At 41.1% G+C, this 26759-nt stretch overlaps 1 protein-coding gene across 1 annotated transcript in view; it reads left to right on the forward strand.

Moving 5' to 3' along the window:
- Positions 1-26080, forward strand: part of agmo (alkylglycerol monooxygenase) — a 43426-nt gene extending 17346 nt beyond the window's left edge. Inside the window, exons 6-13 of the mRNA XM_026372937.1 lie at positions 2478-2544; positions 2859-2924; positions 4011-4090; positions 4502-4636; positions 6048-6164; positions 8998-9080; positions 9610-9715; positions 25491-26080. Of these exons, the coding sequence (XP_026228722.1) occupies positions 2478-2544; positions 2859-2924; positions 4011-4090; positions 4502-4636; positions 6048-6164; positions 8998-9080; positions 9610-9715; positions 25491-25571 (735 nt within the window). The 3' untranslated portion in view covers positions 25572-26080. The remainder of the gene's footprint in view (positions 1-2477; positions 2545-2858; positions 2925-4010; positions 4091-4501; positions 4637-6047; positions 6165-8997; positions 9081-9609; positions 9716-25490) is intronic.
- The last annotated feature ends 679 nt before the right edge of the window (positions 26081-26759 follow it).

Genomic DNA, 26759 nt, shown 5'->3' on the forward strand with positions numbered 1-26759 from the left:
AGAGTGTACTCATGATGAATTTAACTACTTGTGCATGTTTTCTGTATGTGTGTGTTAATGGGCTTAACTATTATCAGCAGTGTTAACATCTCTGCTTCTTGGCACTTTGGTCCTCTTTCCCGCTGCTACAGTACCAGTCAGTAAACATTTCTCAACTGAGCTTGTTAATCTGGGTTTGTGAACTTATTTGGTTTTGTAAATCAGAAGAAAAGACAAATACAAGTGTGAAAGTGATATTGCAGGACACTTTCTGGTCACATAAATACAGTAAAATAATGTAGCTGCTACCTTCAAGAAAGTACCTCATAATGCATGCTTTCAGCCGTTATTCATGGTAATTCTTTGGATACGTGCCTCTGGTTTTGGACCTGAAGATAATCCAAATGATGTCCTCTGGCCTGAAGTTCAGTCTTTCTGTCCAAGCAACACAATTTTTAATCCAGAACAAAATATCCTGACTATGTTTTAATAGACTGCTATCCAATTTGGTTTCCAGTGTAGGATTCTTAATATTTTAAGGGTTATGATGCGTATTTTGTGTATATAGAGCCATGATCAGGTCTAAAGTTTTACTCGAAAAATAGTGGCCAATTTATACATGCCCTTCAGTCGATGTGGCAGAATAGTGGCACTACACACACTCATCACTTCGTACAACACTTATACTGTATATTCATACTAAAATAAGGATATGAATACAAATATGTTCCACACATGCAAAACATTTTGTTACACAGACTGAAACATGTCATTGGGGTTAAAGGAAAAGCACTAGACTGGTTTAAATTGTATCTCTCAGATAGATTCCAGTTTGTGAATGTTAATGTTGAGGCTTCCCTGCACACAAAACTTAGTTACGGAGGTCCACAGGTTTCTGTTCTTGGGCCGATTCTTTTCACTCTATATATGCCCCCTTTAGGTAATATTATTAGGAAACACACTAATCTATTAATAAAACTTCAAGCTGCTTAAAAGACATAAAGGCCTGGATGATTTTCTTCTCCTAAATTCAGACAAGACAGAGGTTATTTTGTTTGGTCCTAAAAACCTCAGAGACATGATGTCTAATCATATTTTTACTATAGATGACATAACATTGGTACAGTAACACTGTAATAAATCTTTGACCAGAATATACATCATACATTAAATAAATGTCTAGAACTGCCGTCTTCTACCTGAAGAATATTGGTAAAATTAGGAGCATTCTGTCTCAAAGTGATGCTGAAAAACTAGTTAGAGATGGATCAGGTGACCCTGAACCATCTCTTAGTTAAGCTGCTATAGGTTAGTCTGCTGGGGGACCTCTATTAATACACTGAGCTCCTCTCCTCTCCTCTATCCATTCAAATGCTATTATTGCATGTTGTCAACTTCTCTCTCCTGTAGTTTCCTTCTCTCTGTTCTCCTCTGCAGGTATACTCCTCATTGGAGCTGTATATCTCCAGAGTCCAGTTACTGGTCCAACCTCTGGACCAAGGTGCTTTGCTGCTTGTTGTTTTTTTGTTTTTTGTTTTGCCTGGTCTTTGCAGTTTTTTGAACGTTGTTCTGATCTCCCCTCACCTCAACCGGTTGAGGCAGATGGCCGCCCATCCTGAACCTGGTTCTTCTAGAGGTTTCTTCCTCTAAAAGGCGTTTTTACTCTCCACTGTCTACTGCTGTCATATTGTGGGGTTTTCTATCAAATTTTTTATACAATTATACTCTGTAAGGTCTTAAATCTTACACTGTAAAGTGCCTTGAGATGATGTCTGTTGTCATTTGGTGCTATACAAATAAAACTGAATTGAGTTGAATTCCCAGAGGATGAACCTTATCTATTTTAGATACTCCATGAGATTTCTGATGGTACTGTACCACATGTCAGTTGTGCATGCAGGATTCTCATGACATTGCTAAATGCATGCATGCTCCCAAGAGGATAAATCCTTTCAAGTCAGTTTCTCAATCACTGTCAAGACAAACAAGCTCAGAGGGTCTGTTTATGATGTGTTGTCCAACAATGTCAGAAATCAAAATTATTTATAGCTGTTTTGAACAGTCACAGTATATAACATGGAGAGGATGGAGAAGGGATATACTATATACTATAAAACTGCAAGAGGTCTTAAAAGTGTGGTCACATGAAAAGTGGCAGAAAGTCTTAATAGGTAAAAGTTCAAGAACAAAAATATAGAGCTTGAGAGAGAAGTTGACCCTTGCTACTTTGTTCCGTCCATGGATTTAACAAATTGCAGTGTGAAGTGTTGTGAATGTCGGATTATCAGCTTCAGTCAGTTACAGAAATTGTCAGATAGTTGTGTGAAAACCTTTTTTTAGTAATTTAATGTAATCGTCATACTATTTCCCAGATATTGAGTGTGAAGAGCAGAAGCCTAAATACGTAATACATTTTCAAATACATGTAACGAAAAATGGAGCCGGTTTATTTTGCAGTTGGAAAGGTTTCAAATGTTCTGTATATTTTTTTATTTCAGTTGATCAGAGATCTTGGACCTTTGGAGTGGGTTTTCAACACCCCGAAACATCATCGAGTTCATCACGGTGAGATATGTTCACTTTAAAATATTAACAATATCAATTTAATCTTCATCATTTATAGTGTCTAAGCCTCAGATAGTAAATCTTCATGCCTTTGAAGAACTACGCCAGATATTTTGCACAGGCTGAGAGGTTTGTGGCTGTTTATGGTTGTGTTTCATATTCTCCAGTCAGTTTCTTTGTTGGCAGGTTGACCACTCAGGCGTGGGAAAAAATGCCAGTAAGATAATGAAATAAAAGCGGTATTTGGGTCCAAGGGTGTGTTTTTTCAAAAGATTTATTTAACCTCTGTGGTAAACTCAGCATTTTCTCAACAGGGAGAAATCTTTACTGCATTGACAAGAACTACGGAGGAATTCTGATCATTTGGGATCGATTATTCGGTAAGACAGCGTATCAAAGGATAGTTAGCTAGATTTTTTAAGCATTGCACTATAGCATTTCTGCTTGTGTTTATGTTTTTTGTCTTTCTTATTATTGCTTTGCAGAACTACTGTTACATGAGGTGTTGAGTACAACATTTTCTCTCTGTTTTCAAGTATGTGTAGTGGTGTCTTTGATGCTTGTCCTGTCATTACTTGATTTTAATTGGAAACCAAAAGTTTTCACTTGATCTATTACTACAGCAAATTTAAAGGGAGCAGTGATGGCAATTTTTCATCAAATGTCAGAAGCAGCTGGTTAAAATCTGAGGTTTAGATTATGCAGAAATCCTTTGGGCCACACTGTGTGTGCATAGAATTTTCCCCCTAGAAGCTGTGGTACACATTTTCTTAATGCTCTATTGAAGCAGGCTTTCTATGTTATTCAGACAATCACCTTTACAGAAGTTTGACAATTGTGAGATGAAATCCCATTGAAATCTGTCCCCAGATAACGATTTAACTTCAAAATCCTTTCTAGTGCAGCTTTATCATTTGCAGATGGATGGATTACTGAATGGGTCTACTGGGTACAGGCCCAAGGGTCTAAAGGTCAAGGGGCTCTTGGTGTTTACTTGTGAAATATCCCAGACACTACATATCCCCCAAAATGACCATAATAAGGCATTGAACTACCACAAACAAATGAAAAACAATGCAAAAAGGAAACAGAAAATATCCACAGAACAGTGCAAAAGGTTGCAGCATTCAGAAGTAATGAAAAATATGTAGTCACACACATATTCATGTATTAAGGAGCATTATTAATAAATAAATGGTGATGTGCATTGTGATGTATTTTATATTTCCCTAATATCTGACAATGCACTGCAGCGAGAGGAAGAATGAAAATGTGTCTGGTGGGTTTGTAAATAAGTAAATGAGGTGTTTGCTGACATGTTTGCCATAAGAACTTTTTAAAGTGATAATATGTCATAGTTGTGAATGTGTTTACAGCTCACAGTGCTGGTCACAGCAGTGAGGTAGTTATTTATATTATTTTAATGTTTATGTAAAAACTAATAAAATTGTGCATGTCCTACTCAGGTACCTTTGCTCAAGAGGGAGACAAAGTGATTTATGGCCTGGTGTTCCCTATCAACACATTTGAGATCGTCTACGTTCAGGTTAGTCCCGTTCCCGTCCATTGGTGGTGTGGCCTCCACAAGTCGGCCATCGGTCACGCAGCTCACCTCCATCCATCTGAGAATAAACACCTTCAGTAGATGAGGCGTGAGCTCATGTTTCCCTCATTGGTGAAGTGGCCATTTTGTCACCGTAACATTATTACCCCACTCTAAACAAACTGCCCAGCTGAGGTGACGGAGGCCCATAAAATGAAATGCCAGGAGGTGGATGTTATGATTATTTTTGCTTCCCTCACCATTGGCAGATGAATTGTGATCCTGCCCCGTGAAAGCAGAAACAGTTCTACTGAAGATTAATTATTGCAGCTATTGCTTCGTTAACACTGATCAGTTAAATGTAGCATTTGATTGTATATTGATGTTTGACTTACGGGTTTCCTTCTCTTGTAGTTACACTATTATCTGTATTTGTGGAGAAGGTCCAGCACTTACCAGACTATCAGCGACAAGTTGTCAACTTTCATCAAAGGTCCAAGTTGGAAACCTGGTAAATCTTGGCTCGGCGATCATGACGACAATCCCAAGGTTTGTAGAAGAAATGGTTGTTTCCATCACTCCTGAAGGAGGCATATTTTTACAATAATGCCCTCAGGCTTCATTACCCATTATTTTGACACACTCCAAACACAGGGCTAAATGACTCAGAGCATTCCTTTTTGAAGGATTCACATATTCTACAAGTTTTACAAGAAACTGCCACATCAAATAAAAAGCTGTAAAGCTTTTGTAGAGGAAACACAATAAGTTCATTTTCACTGTCTTTAAACTCAGTCTGTGGGATCAAAACCGAATGCCGTTCAGTGTAAATGTGAATATGTGTGTGTGTGTGCTAAAAGAAATACAGGCTCCAGTTGTATGCCTCGGTGGTTAGCTTTGAAATAACGCTGATGGTGTCACATATTTAGTTCCCTCGTGCTTCACACTTCAAAAAAAAAAAAAAACTCTCCTTTGGCTTTACGACTAAATTGGACCCTTAAACCCAGCGGGGCGATTCTAAACACGGACAGAGCTGCAATTTAACGGAAATATCTTGAAAGGCTTTGTGTAGACGGTTGCTCATTGATATCTGCCGGTGAGGAAAAGAAAGGCATGAAAAGAAAGGAGGAGAGAGGGCTGAGCATGTTTCAGCTCTTTGACAATAAGCAGAGCTGTATGCTGGAATACCTACAAGGTTGGGGATGGGATGTGAAAGGAACCCACATGTGGTGGTTTGTTTTCCTCAGGATCCTGGGAAACCCCCTGAACAAGAGACAGCCATCTATGATGGGCCAGTTTTTTCTGTACCTCGTTCCCAGAGGAGGACACGGTTTCAACATAAAGCCCTCAGGCCTAATCAGTTATCGTTCGGATGCTAGCGCAGACAAAAACAGGTCGAGTGACTCAGGGAATTCTTACAGAAGGACTCATATGTTCCTCAGTGTTTGGGAGAAACCGCTACACCCAATAAATACCGCGTGACTTTGTAATTGGAACACAACAAGCTCATTTTCACCAGTTTTGAAAATGAGCCTGCAGGAAACTAAAGTAACAAAAGGTCTTTTTTGCTACAGAGAAAATAAACACTTAGAGAAAGGATGTGTGAAGCGAGAAAGGTCAAAGACAAATTTGAGCCTGGTTCAATTTGGCTGCGGTTCTCTGTGATTTTTATTAGATTTCTTTTTTATTTTACAGGAAAAGGGAGGGAGCTTGACAAGTTCGCATTCAAAGGCCTTTTCTTAACATACGGTATAATGAGAGATAAGCAAACAGGCCATTCTGTAAAATGTATGAAACTTATAGACATGTAAGCATAAATATTTACTCCTGGATCCGTTGCTGCTGTTTGTTATTCTAACAGGATCTGCTGTCTGCTGTGAGAATGTGTCCAGAAAATGACTGTATTTGGAAAAAAAAGAAAAGATTGGGGAATTAAACATGTTTAATTTTCCCTGTGCAGGTTACTGGAAAGGAAGTGCCTCATTATCCCAGATGGTCACTGCATTTACAAGTTTATGTGGTCGTACATTTTCTGCTGGTGCTGTTTACTTACCACGATTTATTTGGAAACAAGATGGTACGTATACGTCCCATTGAGATGGGATTCCTGCTTTTTGTGTGTGTGTGTGTGTGTGTGTGTGTGTGTGTGTGTGTGTGTGTGTGTGTCAGACCAGATTTTTCAGCTCTGTACGTTTAAACCTGTGACCTTCTGGTCACACACTGGCTACTGTTATGTTTAGGCTACTGTAATCCTTCATACAGTTTAAAGTATGACAAGGTGGTCCAAGGTTCTTAATTTAAGGCTGCCTCGCGTGTTTGTTTGCCAACATTATTTCACCCAATTATGTAGTTTGTTGTGGCTGGTCCATGGTTGAGCAAAGTCCTCTACTTAGCCTGCAGGAAAAGACTAGGTCTGTGTAACATCATGACAGAATGACTGATCGGTATTCCCCTTTAGAACAACCTTTGTCTATTATTTTCCACTCGACAAGCCAAAAGACCCCCTTCCTCCTTCTTCAGAAAAAAAGAAACAGGTCTCCTCAGAAGTTATCTTTGGAAGGATTTTTTCCCTAGGCATAGTTTTGGTTAGCCAAAAAGTGCTGTCACGCCCAGCCCCTTCAAACTCCCAAATAAAATGGCCTGTCTTTTTGTGATCGCTACCTCCGTGGTGCTCCTTCATTTGTGGTTCCCCCTCACACACACACTCACACACACACACACCTCCGAGGTTTGCCCTCCCTCCCTGCGAATGAAACACCAGCTGGTGGTCCAGCAGTGAACACAAACGCCTTAATTGTCGAGTCAACCATTTCCCAACCCAAACAGCCTTCAGGATGCAGCAATCAGGACTTGGAGGGAAAATAACAAAGTGAGCACTCTGGCCGAACAATAAATCATGTCACTCTTATGTATTTATACCCACATGTTTGCTAGCTGCTTATTTAACTTGACAATTGATGATACACTGCCGGACAATTTATGGGCTTTGCCTTAATTCGGAGCCACGAAAACATGGTTTCAAACTAGTGAAGCTACTCTTCAATTATATCATCAGCGGACCAATGTGTGTGTTTTATTATAGGTTCCCTAAACAGATGCTATTAAGGCTCAGAGAGGGAACTTGACCAAGCCAAGACTTCTCATCTCAGAACAAAGCTGAATTAATGTTTCCTTCATTTCACAGTTTGAACTTTAAGTACCTGTTCTGGATTGAGTTACAACTTAAAACCCTACAGAACAGTGAAAAGCCCAAATATCTGAGATAATGTTATTATGTGGAATCTCACTTTCGGGTGCAGTAAGTACAATTTTTATTGTGCTATGCAATACCACAAAATGACTATGTTTGCTCAGGGTTTTGCTTAAGTTGTCAGTACCAGTGAATCAGCATTCACTTCACTTGGGGCCCAAGATTTGTGCCTTTCAAAGGCAGTTTACAGTGTCTCCAGTGTTTTGGAAGAGCTAAGGTGCAGTGCATACTACATACTTCTTCTGAACTACTGGTGTCCATCCTGTGTTTTCTCAGTGGCAGCTTCGTCCAACCTGCCTTCACGAACTTCGTCATAATAACGGCTGCTGTAATGGCCTGAATAATGAGTTAATCTGCTTCATCTCGGGGGACAACAGAATAACACAATCAGTGTGCCGCTCACGGCACAGTGCTGCCACCAGATGTTAGCTTTCACTTCTGTCCTCCTCTGTTATTGCTGCTGGTTGACACTTGATCACATTAAAAATTAGCATGATGAAAGGAGCAGAAAACATTTCCCCACTCCGTGTCTTTAAAAACTCCTGTTAATGTGACTCCACCTGAGGACCCTGAGGGATTTGTGGAGGATTTTCTCTCGAGCGTAGCGTCTAGGTTTGGGCCTCTGGGGTGATACTGTAGATAGTTAAATCATGTGACCAAGCACGTCGGGCCGGCTGAGCCCCCTGGGTTATTAAACACAGATAAGTTCACATAACCTTTGATACCAAACTCATTCTCCACTCATTATACCTCGTATTAAAAATAACTGTATCTGTAGCCTTTGAACTCTGATGCAATGATCACTCTGCTTTAATGAGCTTTGACAGTCTGGGGTGACTGTTATTTCTTCAGTCTGATAGATGGATTGATTCATGGAAAACATAATACTATCATCTCTCTATGAAGTCTCAGATAATATAGTTCTATGGAGCCTTATGGATTAAAACTCTTGGATAAATATAAATAAAATCTATCTAATTGCATCCTGTTCATGGATTCATTTTATGTTACGCCTACTAGGCTGTCTGGGTTGGTACCGTATGGGAGCATACAGTGAGATTTGGCTGTTAGACTTAGTATTGAGTGTCGGGGAAATGTAAACCAAAGCTGACAGTCCACAGCATCCTCAGGAGACACTGGGTTTCCAGCTGCTACCCTCAGCCAAGGCCGGAGGTTAGAGAACACAAATTAGACCATACATCACGATCGCGCTCTGTGTTTTTGTGTGTGCTCCCCAAATAACTCGGAAAAGGTCAGTGAGATCCTGCATGGGATTTCTTCTCCAGTGTTGGTTGTATTGGCTCTGTTTACGGGCTATCAGGATTCAAACTGCAATCTCTTCCACTGGTGGTCAAGTCCCCTGTCAAGGCCCATCTGCGATGATTAGAGCGTCTATGTAAACTAGGCATGTCAGTGTAAAGTTAGAGGTGGGGTATGCTTTCTGCAGGATACTGTATATGCCAGCACACATGTCAGACATGTTTGGCTTGGATTTGCCAAGTAAACAGTTGGAACAGCCGTGCGGTTTATGACCGCTCTCCTAGTAAGGCCTCGTGGGATCATAGCTAAACCCGCCACGATATTGATTTAAGGTTCAGATACAACTGTATTTTTTTTCTTATGGTGTTTCTCATGCCGTGCAAACATATCTTTATCACAGATACTGTCCCAGTCAGCCATTGTGGGGATGACCAGCTACATCCTGCTCACTCTCACCTCCCTGGGCTTCATCATCGATCAGAAGTACAGTAGGAGATTTGCTTTGTATTGATCCAAATGTCAAGTCAGTGTTAGAAACACTTGTTTATCTCATTGGACTGAAGTTAGGCAGAAGTTAGCAGTAAGTGAGTGTCAGTGGGTTTCGAGGTGGGGTTGAACTTAATGCAACTGTATTATACTGCAATACTTTAAACTAGAAAAGTAAATAAGTAAATCTAAGAAGCTGGGAGCATCAAACATTTATTTAAGTGAAAAATCACTTTAACAGGAAACTGATTATTAAAATTGCTGCGGTTTAAAATAAGTAACACAGTGTGAACAAAAAAAAAAATCAGACAACAGGACGTAACACAATATTACACAGTAATACATCTTCAGGCTGACGATGATGCTCACCTCTGTTTGAGCCTCGTCACCTCTGGCATTTGAAGCTTCTCCACTTAAAAGGTTTTGTCCTGAAACGTCCTCACAACAACGTTTGTCCTCAGGGTGGATACAGAAAGATAAGGTGAAGGAATCAAGTTGAAATAAGTCTCTGTCTCCTCGTGTTCAGGCCGGCGGCACCTGTCTTGGAGATGTCTCGCTGTGGCGTCATGGTAGCAATGCAGAGGTACAGCTACATGAAGCCCCTGTTACCTGCCCTCGCCGTCCCCACAGAGGTAAAACCACCTGTTCTATCACAAGTGACACAGGAAAAGATCCATATTCATATATCTTACATATCGACTTAAAAAAAAAAATAACAACATGACATCTTTAAATTTTAATTCGTTTGTACCTTTTCCTCCACTGTTTAGCGCATTCCTCAGTTTGGTCAGGTGTGTTGTGCTATATTCGGGGGAAACTTTGCTCAAGGAGCTTTTGCTTTTTCAAACTTGTAGTTTTCAGGGTGATCATGAAGTCAATCAGAATTCAGTCGGCTTCCTCTGAACAACAACAAACAAACCAAAGTTCGCACAGCTTTTTTTAGCCTCTATGTCGTAGTACTCCTATAAACAGACTTTGTGAAATCAGCGGAGCTCCACTTTGACTCCACTTCAACTGCCCACTTAGCTGCTAACACAGTGTGAACATAAAGCAATGGGATAACGTAAATCATTTAGCTTTTAGAACCACAGAATGGTAGTCTAATGGTAGCATTATCAAAATGTTACACAGTGGAGCGTTTTCTGTAGGATACCATATTTTACTGAACATACAGTAAATCCTACACACGCTGGCCTGCAGAGACTCTACTTACCAGACAACAGCCAGGAGGCTGAGATTGTAGTTCAGCCAACTGGTGGAATTACGTTCGCTGGAGTTGTTATTTCAGCTGGGACACAGACAGTCGCCAGCTAAAACAAAGTTTTCTTGATGTAGTCATATGAGCATATAGAGAAAAGTGTGATGGTATTTTTCCTACAGGTAGAGCTTCAGCTACATGTCTGGAAGTTTAGTCATGGCAACTGGACTTCCTTTAGTTAGGTGAAACGTTTCGCTACTCATCCAAGTAGCTTCTTCAGTCTGAAGATAGTTGGTTAGAGGCCGCAAATTTATGCTCCAAGGCTGGTTTCACTCCACCCCTTGCCCTGAATAGGCTCGTTAGGTGAAACAAAGGATGGGGGGGGATGTGAAGGATGTAATGATCACACCTCAGCCCACCCCCTCGTAACACCTAAATGGGTCGTTAAGTGTGTCCAACCTGGTGCAGGTGTGAACTGTTTCTGGCCTTTTTGGGGATAGATGAAAGGGCAGCATGATAAATAGAAGACAGGTTGTGTCTAAGTCCTCCACCTCTGTTGAGAGAGGGAGTGTTGATTTGCACATGCACGGCTTCCCTCACCCCTCTCTCAAACCACTTGTCCTCTTTGTCCAATATTTTAACGTCACAGTCCTCAAATGAGTGTCCTTTATCCTTAAGATGAAGGTACACAGCTGATTCAGGACCTGAGGTGTTACTCCTCCTGTGCTGTGCCATCCTCCTGTGTAGCGGCTGTTTGGTTTCTCCAATGTACAGTTCAGGGCATTCCTCACTGCATTGGACCGCATACACTATATTGCTCATCTTGTGTTTTGGAGTCCGATCTTTGGGATGTACAAGTTTCTGTCTGAGTGTGTTAGTGGGTTTGAAATAGACAGGGATGTTGTGTTTTCTGAAAATCCTCTTCAGCTTATCTGAAACCCCAGCCATGTAAGGTATGACCAGGTTTTTGCGTAGGACCTGAGACTCCGACTGTTCCCTTGTTCTTTTCCTGGAACAGGTTCCTGCTTTGTTAAAGGCCCACTTGGGATATCCACAAGTCCTGAGCGCTGTCTTCAGATGCCTGTCTTCTTTCTTTTGGGCTTCTATGGAGGTGGGGATGTTTTGCGCTCTGTGGTTCAAAGTCCTGATGACTCCTATTTTGTGTTGTAGTGGATGATGTGAGTCGAACAACAGGTACTGGTCCGTGTGGGTGGGTTTTCTGTAAACCTCTATTTCCAGTCTTCTGCCTGCCCCAATGATGACCGCGCAGTCCAGGAAGGCCAAACGGTTATCTTTGGTGTCCTCTCTAGTGAAACTGATGTTGGTGTCCACTGAGTTTATGTGGTCTGTGAAAGACTGTAACTCCTGGGTCTTGATCTTCACCCAGGTGTCATCCACATATCTGAACCAGTGGGTCGGTGTCGTCCCTGGGAAGGAGTTGAGAGCTTCCTTCTCCACCTCTTCCATGTATAGGTTTGCTACAATGGGTGACACTGGGGAACCCATGGCACAGCCATGTCTCTGTTTGTAGAAACAGAGACATGGCTGTGCCATGGGTCCATTGTAGCAAACCTATACATGGAAGAGGTGGAGAAGAAAGCTCTCAACTCCTTCCCAGGGACGACACCGACCCACTGGTTCAGATATGTGGATGACACCTGGGTGAAGATCAAGACCCAGGAGTTACAGTCTTTCACAGACCACATAAACTCAGTGGACACCAACATCAGTTTCACTAGAGAGGACACCAAAGATAACCGTTTGGCCTTCCTGGACTGCGCGGTCATCATTGGGGCAGGCAGAAGACTGGAAATAGAGGTTTACAGAAAACCCACCCACACGGACCAGTACCTGTTGTTCGACTCACATCATCCACTACAACACAAAATAGGAGTCATCAGGACTTTGAACCACAGAGCGCAAAACATCCCCACCTCCATAGAAGCCCAAAAGAAAGAAGACAGGCATCTGAAGACAGCGCTCAGGACTTGTGGATATCCCAAGTGGGCCTTTAACAAAGCAGGAACCTGTTCCAGGAAAAGAACAAGGGAACAGTCGGAGTCTCAGGTCCTACGCAAAAACCTGGTCATACCTTACATGGCTGGGGTTTCAGATAAGCTGAAGAGGATTTTCAGAAAACACAACATCCCTGTCTATTTCAAACCCACTAACACACTCAGACAGAAACTTGTACATCCCAAAGATCGGACTCCAAAACACAAGATGAGCAATATAGTGTATGCGGTCCAATGCAGTGAGGAATGCCCTGAACTGTACATTGGAGAAACCAAACAGCCGCTACACAGGAGGATGGCACAGCACAGGAGGAGTAACACCTCAGGTCCTGAATCAGCTGTGTACCTTCATCTTAAGGATAAAGGACACTCATTTGAGGACTGTGACGTTAAAATATTGGACAAAGAGGACAAGTGGTTTGAGAGAGGGGTGAGGGAAGCCGTGCATGTGCAAATCAACACTCCCTCTCTCAACAGAGGTGGAGGACTTAGACACAACCTGTCTTCTATTTATCATGCTGCCCTTTCATCTATCCCCAAAAAGGCCAGAAACAGTTCACACCTGCACCAGGTTGGACACACTTAACGACCCATTTAGGTGTTACGAGGGGGTGGGCTGAGGTGTGATCATTACATCCTTCACATCCCCCCCATCCTTTGTTTCACCTAACGAGCCTATTCAGGGCAAGGGGTGGAGTGAAACCAGCCTTGGAGCATAAATTTGCGGCCTCTAACCAACTATCTTCAGACTGAAGAAGCTACTTGGATGAGTAGCGAAACGTTTCACCTAACTAAAGGAAGTCCAGTTGCCATGACTAAACTTCCAGATAACTTCAGCTACATGGTAATTAAGATGGACCAAAAGCTGTGGTCACGAGTCTGACTCACTTAATATTTTGAACAGTTCACTCTTCTAGAAAATCCTAATATTATTATAGAAGCATAGACAGAATTAACACTGAGTCAAACAATCATACTTCAAGTTATATTGAGTAGCTTTTCTGGAGCTTTTGAACATCACTTAACCTCACACAGTCACTTGGAGTGAACTTGTAGATGTCTGTTTGCTGAATGGTCCTGTTTCTTACAAGTGTAGTTTATATATTTATCTTATACTCGAGGTTCAGAGTTCATTCAGTGACTGAATGTGTTTCACAACATTTCAGTGATAGTCTCTGCCAATCCTTTCTAAATATAGCCCTGAACCTACAGTACAAACTGTAAACTAATTCAGAAACCTCTTACAAATATATTCATGGTGACAATATAAACCAGTGAACAAATTTATTTCCAGAGTAAAGTATGTTTCATACAGGATAGTTTGATTTATTATTATTAAAACTTACAACAATAGCTTCTACAATTAGTTTACTAGAAGCTCAGAAATGTAGAATTGGCCCAGTTATTGAATTTATACCTTTTGTCACAGAATCATCTTGGTAACTGTGCAAGTAATATAAACACAAGTAATTTTGGTGCATAACGTGATCCCGGTGTGCAGAATAACATACATAAATCTTACCGTCGAATAATTGTCTTGGAACACTCACAGTAAATCTAGGAACTGTGAGAAACATCATACGAGCATCATGTTTCTCTTGGATGTGTGTGTAGCCTGTTTGCGTGTGATTGTGTGTGTTGTGTGGTCTGTTTTGTGTGTGTGAAATGTGTGTGAGCTGGGTGCTAAGTCCAGCCCCACAGCCCTGTGATCTATGAGTCCAGATGCGTCGCCCAATTGACCATAAAATTGGTGTGCTTTTCTGGCTCTGGCAGTTCAACTGTAGATGGCGGCTGACCTCTCATTACGTGCCTTTTTTTTCTTTCTCCCTCTTTCGGCCTGCCCTCGCTGCTCGCCATGTCAGCCAGTGTGACTGAGAGCAACGCTTCTGGAACCAATTAGCGCTGTCTGTTGCTAACTAGCACTGGCTGATGAGATTTGCACGTGAGCGGTGACTCGCCGCTTTTATTGTCCTCTAACTCCACATCTGCGCTGCTCAGGTGTTCAAAAGACAACTCGAGGCTTTCCCACCTTTTCTTTTTCTCACCATAAAACATAATAAAAACTGAATGAATTATATATATTATATTAAACTGTGTCTAAAAAGAAGTTCATGTCCAATCAGCTTCTTAACAAAGAAGTCCTGATTTATGCTGCACATGCTGCACGGCTGTGTCACTTTGACTGCACTGTATTTGTAGTTTTATGCAGCCGTTTCCTTAAGCGAGTCATTAGGCCCCATTTCAAGTCGCAGTACATCAGGTTGAGCTGAATAAATGTCTCTCTTGCAGGTGGGGCTCATTGAAAATCCTCACAGTTTAATTGAAATGGTTCCTGACATATTTGTGCTCTTTGCTCAGAACTACAGCACAGGCGGAGAAAAAAACGTGAAACCACCCCCGAACTTGAAGGTACTTTAATAATATATGGGTCTGACGTGTGAGGTGGATGGCCTGCTCTTTGCAGAGTGGCGTGTGTTTTGAAGTTGGGCCAATCAATTCACAGTCACTTGAAATAGAGGAGGGGAAATTCACATTTAATTGTATTCAGGCTCATGCGATTGTACAGTTGGGAGAAGGGGGGACTACAAAAAAGAAACTACAAAAACTAGGTCGGTTTGTGGTCCTTCAAACCCAGTGGTGTGATATACTGCACCCTTAAAGCTCACAGTGGTATTTATAGTGGCTCTGGAGATTTCCCTTGTAAAGCTGCAGGCTTGACCTGTAAACCAGGGCTGCCTCTCGCTCCCAACCGCCCACTCACCCGCCCAAACCCACGTCTGTGCAGCTCACATGAAGGCCTCACTGCTTCAGACGAGACGAGGCTGGAAACTGTGTGTGTGAATGAGCAGGCCTGGTGGAGCAGGGGGCGGGTTGGAGTAGGTTAAAACTGTGCAGAGTTGTGTTTGTGCATGCGTTAGCTGTCAGCCAATATGAGCATCTGTGTGTGAGCGGACGCTTTGAAGTTGTGTCTCGACTCGGTTTGTCACCTCCGATCAGCCATTACGGAGAACTGGATGCACAAATAGAACCCAGACCATTTTTGTGTGACAGCCAGTTTAATTTAAACATAAAAGCATAAAATAAATAGTTGTTTAAGTATTTCTTCTTCTTTTTGGTTATTAAATGTGACGAGGTGGCACCGAGCATTTTATAGTTGAAAAAGAAAACTGTGATTTCTCATGAAAGGTGTAAAATCTTGATTCACCCACACGTGACAGCTAATTATACAGCAACTAAATAATGTGGAATCATTTTTAGAATATTTTGCACAACTGCAGACTTGTTTTTGATTAACTTTGTTGTTATTTTGTTATTATCCCAACAATACTACTCGTTAAATCAGACGTGTAACATTTAAATTGCTCTTTCATTCATAACCCTGCAACTGATGGTGATTTTAGCTGATGCTGTTGTTGCATAGGGGACAGTGTGGGGCCCCAAATGGCAAAGTTATGCTGCAGTCAATGCTGTAAATAGAGGACAGTGTCGATGCCAGAGTGACAGGCGTATATTTAACATGCATAAAGTGACTAATAGTCTACAAAGGTAAACTTATTACTATCGTACGTGCTTGATTGGCAGTTTGGCAACATCATCACTACAATTAGCAACTTTTTCAGACCTTCAGAGCAATTAAATTTCACACAGTGCAGCTGAGGCTGTTCACTGAGACCAAGGTCTGTAGCAAACTCTGTATATTATGCTAATCGACATGACATCATGTGGCAGCTTTTATTGCTGTTGGGTAGTGGCCAAATCATAGTTTGTAAAAGCAGTTTCAGCTCCAGACGGCTCATTTAAACAGAACCTAGTTTTGCATTTGATTTTTATCCGTGTAGCCTGCAGGCCGTGCTGATATGCAGCCCAGACCAATAGGATATTGTGTTTAGAGTGATATAAAAGAGAGAAAAGCATCAGATCCTTATGTCTTAGAAGTCAGAATTAACAAATGTTGACATGACTGTGTAATTTTTAATTGTTAAAGGGAAGGTGTAGGTTTATACCAATTAGACAGGAAATAAAGTGACCCTTAAACACACCTAGATTTGAACCTTCTTTATTTGGCTTTGATAAAATCACTTTCATTGCACTTTTGTCAACAACAGTTTCAGGATGTCGCCTTTATTACAGAGCTGCGGTACTTGCATGTGTTATATAATGTCTGGTGTTATTTGGTCCACCCTGTCTCTGTGTGTGTCCACATGAACTGTGTCAAGTGGGCACTTGTAGTTTAGACTGTAATGATGTAACACATGGTCGTATTACTGAGCTGGCCCCTGGTTTTGCCTGAAGGCACCACAAAAAGCCAATAACTGCTGGTGAAGTTACAGTAATTTAATTGGAGAGCTCATAAAAATACACCTGTCTTTGGTGGAGAAGGAGAAGGAAGAAGCTTCCCCGGGGTTGTTGGTGGCTGTTTTAGATGCAACTTGCTGAGTTAGGAAAACAGGAATTAAGCAATTCTTGGAAAAAACTTTCCCCCAATTCTTTATATGAGTTTTTATAGTTATGAAATAAACAAAAATCACCCAAATAACATCATAAAAAGGCTAAGAGGTTGTAACACAGTCTATGCTGCTTTCCTTTAGCCATATGACTGCCATGTTTCCTTGTAATAAAAGAGTTCACAAAGTGCGTTAGCTCATGCAAGATGGACACATGAGAAGCAAATCTGAATCCACGTAATCCCTTTGAATCCAACATATAAAAAGAAGCGATCAAAATTATTTTCAAACCTCATTGGATTTTCCATCTTTTCATTTCTGTGCTGATACAGTTTTCCAATCTCTGAAATGTTCTTTTCTGTCAAACTTTGAATGGAGAGATTAAACGTCCACAGCCAAAGGAAGAGGTCAGAACAATATTATGAAGTTCATGTCAAACACAAAGGCTCAGCCTCAGCAAAAGTGACTTTATCATTAACCCATCATAAAAATAAAAATTGAAAATCCCATCCTCCCTTTCCCGCCATCCCAGCCATGAGAGGACAGATAAGACTGAGGAGGTCAGAGGTCGCTGTTATCTGAGAGCATTGTTTCCACCCGCTCGATCTCAGGTGCGAGAGGTTAACAGCCCTTTTTTTATTTTTAAAGCAGGAATGTGTGGTAGCAAGAAGCAGCGCTGAGGTTAACAGGATTGTTTGGAGCTATGGAAACTCTGCGAGCATGACATCATCTCAGCGCTTGCAGGAATGGAAAGGAAAGGAAATCTCCTCCCAGAGAGAAAATGGAGGGATTTGAAAGAGAAATGCTGGGTATGAGTGTTCTGTTGGAGTAAACAGCGGGGTGGTCGGCTGTACACAGTGTGAAATATTATCACTCAATGTGCAGGGGATCGTGCCCGTCAAAGAGTAACCACTTGGTTTATGTTGTCAAATCAGTTGCCAGGTAAAGCTATGGAAATCTAACAGCAATTTGCCCTTTGGGATTTTGTTGCAGTATTTAGTTTGGCTTTTAGTTAGTTAGTGGCCAACTTTCTTAAATTTGTCTTCCTATTTGTGCTTTAATTCATGGGTGAAACACAACAGTCATCCAGTTTATCATTCCGCCTCAGAGCCAGCATGTGAACCTGATTGAACCTGACCATCGCAGTTGAGCTTTTTTTTTTTCTTTCAGCGTTATTTTGCCTTCAAAAGTGCACATAAAGCTGATTTCACAGAACTGGAGCGCCAGACTTTCCCAAGACGTCTGCTCACACATTCAAAACATAAATGATAAAAGACTTTCATAAAGTTCAAATATAAAAAAGTCAAAGGTTTTTACAGTAAAATCTATCAGTGGCGTGCTGAATGAAGGCTTACCAGATTAATTTTGCTGTCTTTATTGCAGTGCAAGCTTTCATCACTCTCCACTCAGTTTATTAATCTCTCTTTCGCCGCCACGCTCATTGGCTCACTGGCTAACAATCACACGTCTCATAGTATAGTGTAGTGAAGTAAAATTCTTCATGCTTCTTATTCACAATAGTCCAATCTACAGCATCTTGCCTAGAGGGAGCTGGAAAATGTGTCTTGCTGCCAGGATTTGAACAGACATCAGATCTAAGGTTGGAAACTTGGGAATAGCCACTGTCAGACTCAGACTGAACTCTGATAATCTCATTCCCTACTGTCCAACTACAAAGAGACTACATGTATAAGTATTCTCTTAATCTTTCTACATGGACAATCAATTTACAAGGTCAAATAAGAAGGTCAGGTGATTTCTTGGGAGGAGGAAGGGATGTTTCAATTTAACGTTTGATCCAGCAAAATGATGCCTAAACTCAGGGTACGAAGTCGTCCTTGAGAAAGAACCCAGAACACTGAACCCCAGAATTTTGAAGGCTAAAGTGACAAATATGTGGAGGGGTCACGGTCAAAGATAGAAGAGGAAGAGTCCAACAAGAAACTGCGTCTGGCATTTTCACCTGGATGCCAAGTTGATCCTTCTTTAGTCCGAAGGAGCTCTATCAGGAATGGTGTTTGTGGAAGAGAAAAAATATGTGTGGCCATCATGGCATTGCTAAAGAACGAATCAAATGGTGGCCTGAGACTTTTGCACAACACTTTATTTAAAACAAACATTTCATTTGGATCAGCCATGGTGCTGATTCCCCAGTATCAGTGCTGTTGCTTCACTGATACTGATCTTGTTATTTTTGGATCATGGTGTTTAGCTTTTGTTTAATCTTCTTTCCTTTTTAAAATATATCTTAAACCACATTTAAAGACACACTGCATTGTTTTTGTGCCAGGCGCCACAAGCTCTATTGTGCATTTGTAAAATCTGGCTGGCATGGGGACCTGGCACCTTCCTCTAAAGACCTAACACATCTCTGAAGCCATGCTCATGTTTTGTGGGTCACTGTAGCTGTTGCACTTTTGCGACTGCTGATCCATTAACTTTCTCTACTGCCTCTTTCCGAAGTGCAGTGACATTCAGAAAGCAAACAAAGTTTTCCCAGAAAAAGAAACTTGGCTAAAACTTTCTTTCAGCTTTCTACCTGAATGACAAGACTTTGTTTTGGCTCTCACGTATTTGAACTAACACTAACACAGTAAACTGTCATGAAATTCTCTCACTAATTAAATTTCTTGACCTGGGATCCTCTCACTCTTCTAGTTACAGAACTGTAACTGGTCTCTGACATAAATTATGTCATGTGGGATCCTTATACAGCCCATACAGCTGACTCACCTACAGCTGATGTGTAGAGAACTTCAGGATTCCAGTGCATGTTGAAAGCAGGTCGATTTTACATTTTACATCCAACTTCCTCTGCTGCAGGAAGCTGAATATGTGACCATAATCCTTCATTTTCACTTTGTACTCAACATGTGTCAACTGTGTTTGATTCCAAATTATGTTTTGAATGTGTAAAACTAGCAAAAGAACCTGACAGTTCATCCACCAGTAATGGATGAACTTGGACTTTGAAAACAAAGTGTACATCGTACGAGTGGATTCTACATCATCACATCACATTAAAAGTCACAGCACCAATAACGGGGTGCTGGTACCTGTGTAAAATGAACACTTTAAGAGGGGACAGCCTTCTCACCAGTCCAGTGCAGTGTCTGTGGTAAAAAGAGCTTAAGACTCTGTGACTTCTCTTTCAGATGACATTTTTCTTCCTCACAGAGGTCCTGACCTGCCTCTTGGCACACAGACCTTTACTTCCCTGAAACAGCACGTTGAACTGCTCAGGTTGTTTTTGGAAATGTACTTTTGCTGCCTCATACTTTTTTCTCTGCTTTCTCAGCCTTGGACTTTTTAACCAGCATTACATGTTTACTTAATATGACTTAATTAGTTTATTAGAGTAGATTTTTCATTGAGTTGATCAAATCCTGTTGCAGATTTTTGTTTTGATTGTCTTAGGTCAACTTCGGCCAGTTGATCTTCATGTCATGTGTTGCTGTTTCAGCAGCTCTGACCACGCTGGCAGAGATGAGACATTTTTTCTCATTGTTAAGCTGATTACAGTCGTACCATTTGTGTTGCATTATGCCAAATTGGCGATGTTAATTACTACCTCTTTGAACCCAAAATGCCACACATGTGGCGGCATCAGAGCGGTTTTAAACTCCACAGAAGGAATGTTTTTCTAAATATCAGTGGGCGGATGGAAGGAGCCGAGTCCCTCAGAGGCTCATTGATCTGCACCTCTTCTCTGAGAAATCAAATTCAAATAATCTGCAATGGATCCAGATGTCTTTTCATGCAACTTTGCTGCTTGAATGCAAAAGTTTTTTCTTTTCTGTGTCCACTGGCTTCCAATGTGTGCTGACAATGCTCTCTAAAAACTGGGTTACCAGTGTGACCACCCAGGAATTTGTGGCTAATGATGAACTGAAGATGTCTGTTATTAAAGCCGAAGTGTTGCTGAAATGCTGAAGTCTGAAGTGAATTCAAAATATATGAAAATGGTCACGCCCAAGGCTTTGTCTTTTGTTTTCAGTGAGATGTAATAGTCTGGATGAGTTGTTGACCTTACATGTGACCTTCTAGCAAGACACATGGTAAATGAGTACAAATACCAGATGTGAAATGGAAAACCTCTAAACAACTGCATCATTCTAAATTGGCCTATCATCAGACCCCTTCATGTTTTTGCTGCAACTCCCGCTTCACATGTGTTTTGTCCGTCTGCACAGTGTGCGTGTGTGGGAGTGCGACTGCAATATTTCTCAGGGCTGTGCAACACAGCAGACACTACAGAGAATCTCTGGTGGTGTGTTAACCTGGGCAGCGTATCCTTCCTGAGCAGACTCAAACAAGTCAAGCACAGAGACGATATATCTTTTCATAATGAACAGACGGGAAGTCCTCTTTGTGTGTCTGTGTGTGTGTTTGTGTGTCTGTGTGCACTGTATGAGTGTGACAGTACACGAGTCTGTACATATGTCCACTTGTTTTTGAACGGTGTGTGTACAAAGGTGTTTGTATACTATGTGTTTTCCAGTGCATCTGTTTGTGTATTTTGAATAAAATATATTCTGTGTAATATATTATATATATACATATATACATAATAGCGGGTGGTTAGTGTAGTGGTTACATCCCTGCCTACCCTTGTACCCTACTTGTAAGTCGCTTTGGATAAAAGCGTCTGCTAAATGACTAAATGTTTCTATGGATAGAAACATACATCACACCGTGTGTGTGTGTAATTGTACATGCATGTGCAAGTTTTTGGCAACTTGGGAGCTGCTGAAACAAATCATCACCTTTTGAGTTGATATGGCGACTCGTTAGCAAACAGACATTTCAGAACATTATTCAGCTTATTTACACAAAATAGCAGCCACATTACCATTCAGAGCATTTTTCCACCTGGCACATGTAAGTCTAATATTTACTCTCTTTTCGCTCTGTTTTTTAGTTGGAAATAAACTATTTGGCTTTTTACCTGCAGAGTCCTCCACTATATCCACCAGCTAGTTGCCAACTGAGACTGTGTGCTGTTTGGTTCTGAGCACATTTGCTGTATCAGCTGCAGAACAGTCATTTTCTGTTTAGACTCTGCTGGTGTACAGATTAACTAGTATTTCTGTTTTATTTTCTCCAATTCAGCTCTAATGTGTCAAACTCCACCTACTCTGAACTGCAGCCAGGTTAAAACAAAAAGCTCCGAATTATTTTCCGATACACTTCAGCCAGGACTGGTGGGCTGTAAGCAGCCATATGGAGCGGGAGCTCTGGAAACATCCCATTACAGGTCATATATCACACGCCTGACAGCAGCCATTCAGCCTTATTTTCATTTCAATCACGTGTACAGCTGCATTGGAGAACAGCGAGACTCTGCCATGTTAACCCGCTGAAGGCTGGAAGACAGTTGTCAAGCGCATCAAAATGACCCCCGTGGTGTAAAATGCAGCCGGTTGATGCTTCAAATCCATCAACACCCAAAATTTAGTTCAAAGTAAAGTTGGATCAATTTTGATAAGGTCAGTGCAGAAGGTTTTATATTTTTAGAGCTACAGATGGCCCAGAATCAAACAGTGTTTACTCCTCAGTGAAAAACCAAACAGTTCTTTTTGCACGAGACTATATGCATTCAACTAAAAAAGAGTAAATCAAATAATAATAAATGATACACGTTATTTGGTGTGGGCGCCTTTCAAAACAGTACAACTTCAGCAGGTACGCTGTTCCAGCATCTTGGACAACTGTTCTGTGGATTCAGGTTCAGTTTCTTCTGTCTTTCTATGTAAACCCAGACTAACTACATGATGTTAAGACCAGCGCACTGTGTGCGCCAGAATTCCTTTTTCTTCTTGTCACTGAAAATATTTTTTATGACTCTGTGTGTCAGTTTGGGCTCCATCCTGCAGAATACATTTGCGATCAATCAAATGCCTCCCTGGTGGTATTGAATGATGAATATGAATCTAAACCTTTGTAGTGCCCAGACTTTGCCTAGAACTACTGTTGTTGCTGTTCTATTTCATGCTGCAGTGCATGAAACACTGTATTTAGCATTGCTATACCGTTTTTTATTTGCCTTAGGTCTTAAGTCTTTAACTGCACTCTATTTGCCTCCTGCAGATTAAAATTTCTGCAGTTGTTCTTTTGATGGTCTACCCTGGTGATAAAGTTGGTTTGCAGTTGGAAGGATATGTTGTTAACCAAATCAAAAGGATTGTCTTCTGTACGTTGGCCATTTCATGTCATCTCAGTCTCTGCTGGTCAGGCTCAGCTCTGATAGTCTTCACCCTGTAGAATGAATCCCACTGACTTTGGACAACTTCATTATTCCCACATGGTCAGCTGCTACATTCAAGGTCCGAGGACACAACATGTTACCAGGCGTCCTACCTTTACTTCTGGAACAGGCCGTCCATAAAAGCATCTGCAGCCATCAGAGCTTCTCTTGAGCAAGGCTGTTTTTATTCTAAAGAGCCTCCATGTCTTCTCTAAGCAAATAAAGCTCAACAAAGAAGCAGAGAAAATCTACAAAAGCCACATGTTCGTGACTATTACTCTTAACAAAGTACCTTCTGCCCAAAACAAAGTGAGTGTGAGTAGATTTGCTGAGATCTCTACTTTGGGACCCGCTGCTGTCAGGCCGTAGTGCTTATTTGTAGACGATCAAACTCACTTCCTTCCACTATGTAATCTGTCCCACATGGATTTCCTACAGAGTCCATTAAAATGTAGCATAGTGGGGAGAACGAGGAGCGATGGGAACAGAGAAAAATAGGTGCCCTTAAGCCGCGGCTTCGGTAGAAACATCTGTCACGATTCAGTCTGTTTGAGTGAAATGTGATTTGTGGGGTTCTGCCAAGGCTGCGCTCTGCTCATCGATCCCTATCCGTCTCTCGAGATGGGCACAGCGCAACTTCATGTATTAGTTATCTTCCATCTGGTTTTGAATTTAGGCTCATCGTGTTTAACCGTATTAAGTAGATTTACCAGGAGGAGCAGGTTGTGAAAACCATTTATCCATCAAGTACAGAAAGAGTCAAAATGTCAAGTGGATTTTGACTCTGGCTTTTATTCCTGATTGTTTTGTGAGTTACTACGCTGCCCTCTCTTAAACATGTTGGAAGTTAACATTAAAACAGTGGATGAAACTGGAACTCCATAGTTTTCTTTACTGACTCGGTTGCATACAAACTGTTGTCATGTATATTTATATATATGTCGTTGAGCACAGTTAAACAGAGCAGTTTCATCCAACTCCTTATTCTTCCCTTCGACACACCGCAGAAACATTAAAAGCATCAAGATTTGTCGCTACGTATACAGTGTATATTGTACTCATCATATCACACACAAATAGATTTATTTTATTGGGTGTTGGATCAAAATAAGTTGTCTGAAATATCTGATGCACCACGTTCACCCCAGAGGCAGAAAAACTAATTACATTTTATTAAAAATGTCAAAGACACATTTCTCATCCCTTAACTTTTGTTTTTTTAACTTGTTGCTTTTTATCTGAATGTATTATGAGAAATTTAAGGATGGAGCGATATGAATTGATAAAAAATTAGAAATACACATTTAATTTCTGGATGTATCTCAGAGGTGTTTGAATACTGTGGTATTGCGACTTTTAGCCGTATTTTTGCGAATAAATAAGTTTAAAAAAGTAAAAGTAGTTTTATCCTGATCTGATTTATCTCATCACTGGTTGGTGCAGAGTTTAAAACGACATAAATCTACTGAGATGTTCTCAAATGTCTGTGCCAATGAGGAGGAAATGAAGAGCGAGTACTTAAAGGATGAGGAGTTACAGAAGGGGGGACATGTTTTTAATCTCTTTACACCCTCCGCCTGTCCCTTCTCTTCCTTTGTTTTCGTCTGTCGTTGGCCTTTTATTCTCTGTCAGCGGGGAGGCTGTTTTCAGAGCAGGTAGTGAGAGGTAGAAAAGCAGAGAGAGGTGGTATGTGTTGTATTTTCTTTTTTCTCCCGCTCTCTCCCTCCCTCTCTCTGTATCTCAGAGGAAAACAGCTGCCGCGTCCAGGAGGAAACATTGCTTTTTTCCCATCAGGCTTTTTTGCCTGTGATGGACAGCGGTCTGGTTTTGGCTACAGTTGCGATGTAGGATGCAGTTTATGGGCCAGAACTCAGCGAGGGTGGAGGCGAGGGCTTTTTCTGGCAGAGTGCCCCCCCGACTCTCCAAATAGCAAGGTCCCCCATGACTGTGACCCTTTTGAACCCGTCGTGAGAGCATCAGGGGAGAAGACTTGCTCCTTAACCTCTGAGAGTGACTGCATCTGAAGGGTCTCACTGTTTTCTTTCAATTACAGATTCACTTTCAGTGTTTTCATTCGACTTCACTGGGTGTAAATGAAACCTGTCACACTTCGAGTGTCTTTTGTAATGTGGTACAGCTTTTTTACGCTCAGTGTAAATCATGTTAGTAGAAGTAAGTGGATGAGTGTATTCTCCCACATTAAATAACACCAACAGCAACGTGCATGAGCGTAGGCATGTTCAATAATAATGAAAATACTCTTTAAATAATGCCAGATAACTTCAAACTGCTTCTTCAAACTCCAGTATCAGACCAGTATCTTCCTAGTACGAATGGACGTTTCATCTTCTGCTGTTCACATCACAGAGCTGCTGATATCAGTGTTCAGTGCTTATTGTTGACATGTTGTCCAAAGTCTGTCTCCACCGAGTCTCACCGTGATCATTTTGAGTGACTAACAAAGCCTCTGAGCCTAATCCTGTCCCTGTCTGTCTTGTCTAGGCCTTTGTCTCCCTCTCTCTGCTGTACTGGGCGCTGCAGAGCTTCTCTCAGCTGCTCAGCATCAAGAAGAAGACCAACTGAGTCGCCGTGAGACGACACAGACGGACGTTTTGAAGTCATTGATTGATAAGTTGACGTAATTCCAGAGTAGCATGTTTATTTTATCATTTTAAACACTAAATACAACCTCAGCTGTGACACTAATGACACACCTAGCAGCTGTTCCAGCTTCTGCTTGATTAAATCTTTTTGTATAACTGGTTAAAGACTGTTTTAAAGCTAAAGCCTTATCATGTAAAGTAGGTGCTAAACATTTCTTATTAAATAATACGATTTCTATTTTAACTAAAATGATTCTTCTAAGCCTCTACTTTGCTTTTGTTTAAAACTACAGGATTATAATAGAGGTGCTACAGTTCTCATCAAAGTATTAATGAGTCCTAATATTTGCTATTAAACATGCACAATGATGTAAATGTTTTATTTTTCCTATGAACCTCTTAAAACAGGTGCTCTTCATTTCCATATTGCATAACTTGTACAGTTTCATGTTTTCCATTTCTCAATGCAATACAACATTTACAACTTTACTTCATCACTGTACTGTGTTTACTTTGATTTCCTGAAAATGTGTATAGAACAAACAAAAAGAAATGCTGGAGGTTGTTCTGTGTGTCGGCTTTAATCTGGTTTTAAAAGAGCACATTGTTCCTATGAATCCATCCTCCCAACCTCCAGCTCTTGTGTGGGAGGGATGAACAGTCCACAGCAGATGGTGCTATTATCGCCTGTCATTAGTCTCATTTAAATCAACATTTCGTTTTCAAGCGCCACCTGTGACATTAAGACATTCACCAATGTACCGAGGTCGAGCAAAAACAAGCAGGTCTGGTGTAAAAGGAAACAACTGCTGAGTGATTTATCTAAAGCTAAAGAGAAGAGCTGCATGGTGAGTGGGGAAATTTGTCACCACACAGAAGATCACGATGCAAAGAAATAATGTCTTCCTAAAAGAAATGATTTGTTTTTCCATACGTTTGATTTGAAATGTCACAATTTTACATCTACACCTGAGAAGATTTAATCAGCAAACATTAAGATAAATTAGCAAAAATCTGGAGCAGCGTCTATATGTTCACAAGAAAGTGGATTAAAATTAACACAAAGAAGTGTGAAGATCATGTGAATGATGTGTAAAAACTGAAGGAGTAGAGGTGTGTGTGTGTGTGTGTGTGTGTGTGTGTGTGTGTGTGTGTGTGTGTGTGTGTG

The sequence above is a fragment of the Anabas testudineus genome, chromosome 16 (assembly GCF_900324465.2).
Source record: "Anabas testudineus chromosome 16, fAnaTes1.2, whole genome shotgun sequence".
NCBI lineage: Eukaryota > Metazoa > Chordata > Actinopteri > Anabantiformes > Anabantidae > Anabas > Anabas testudineus.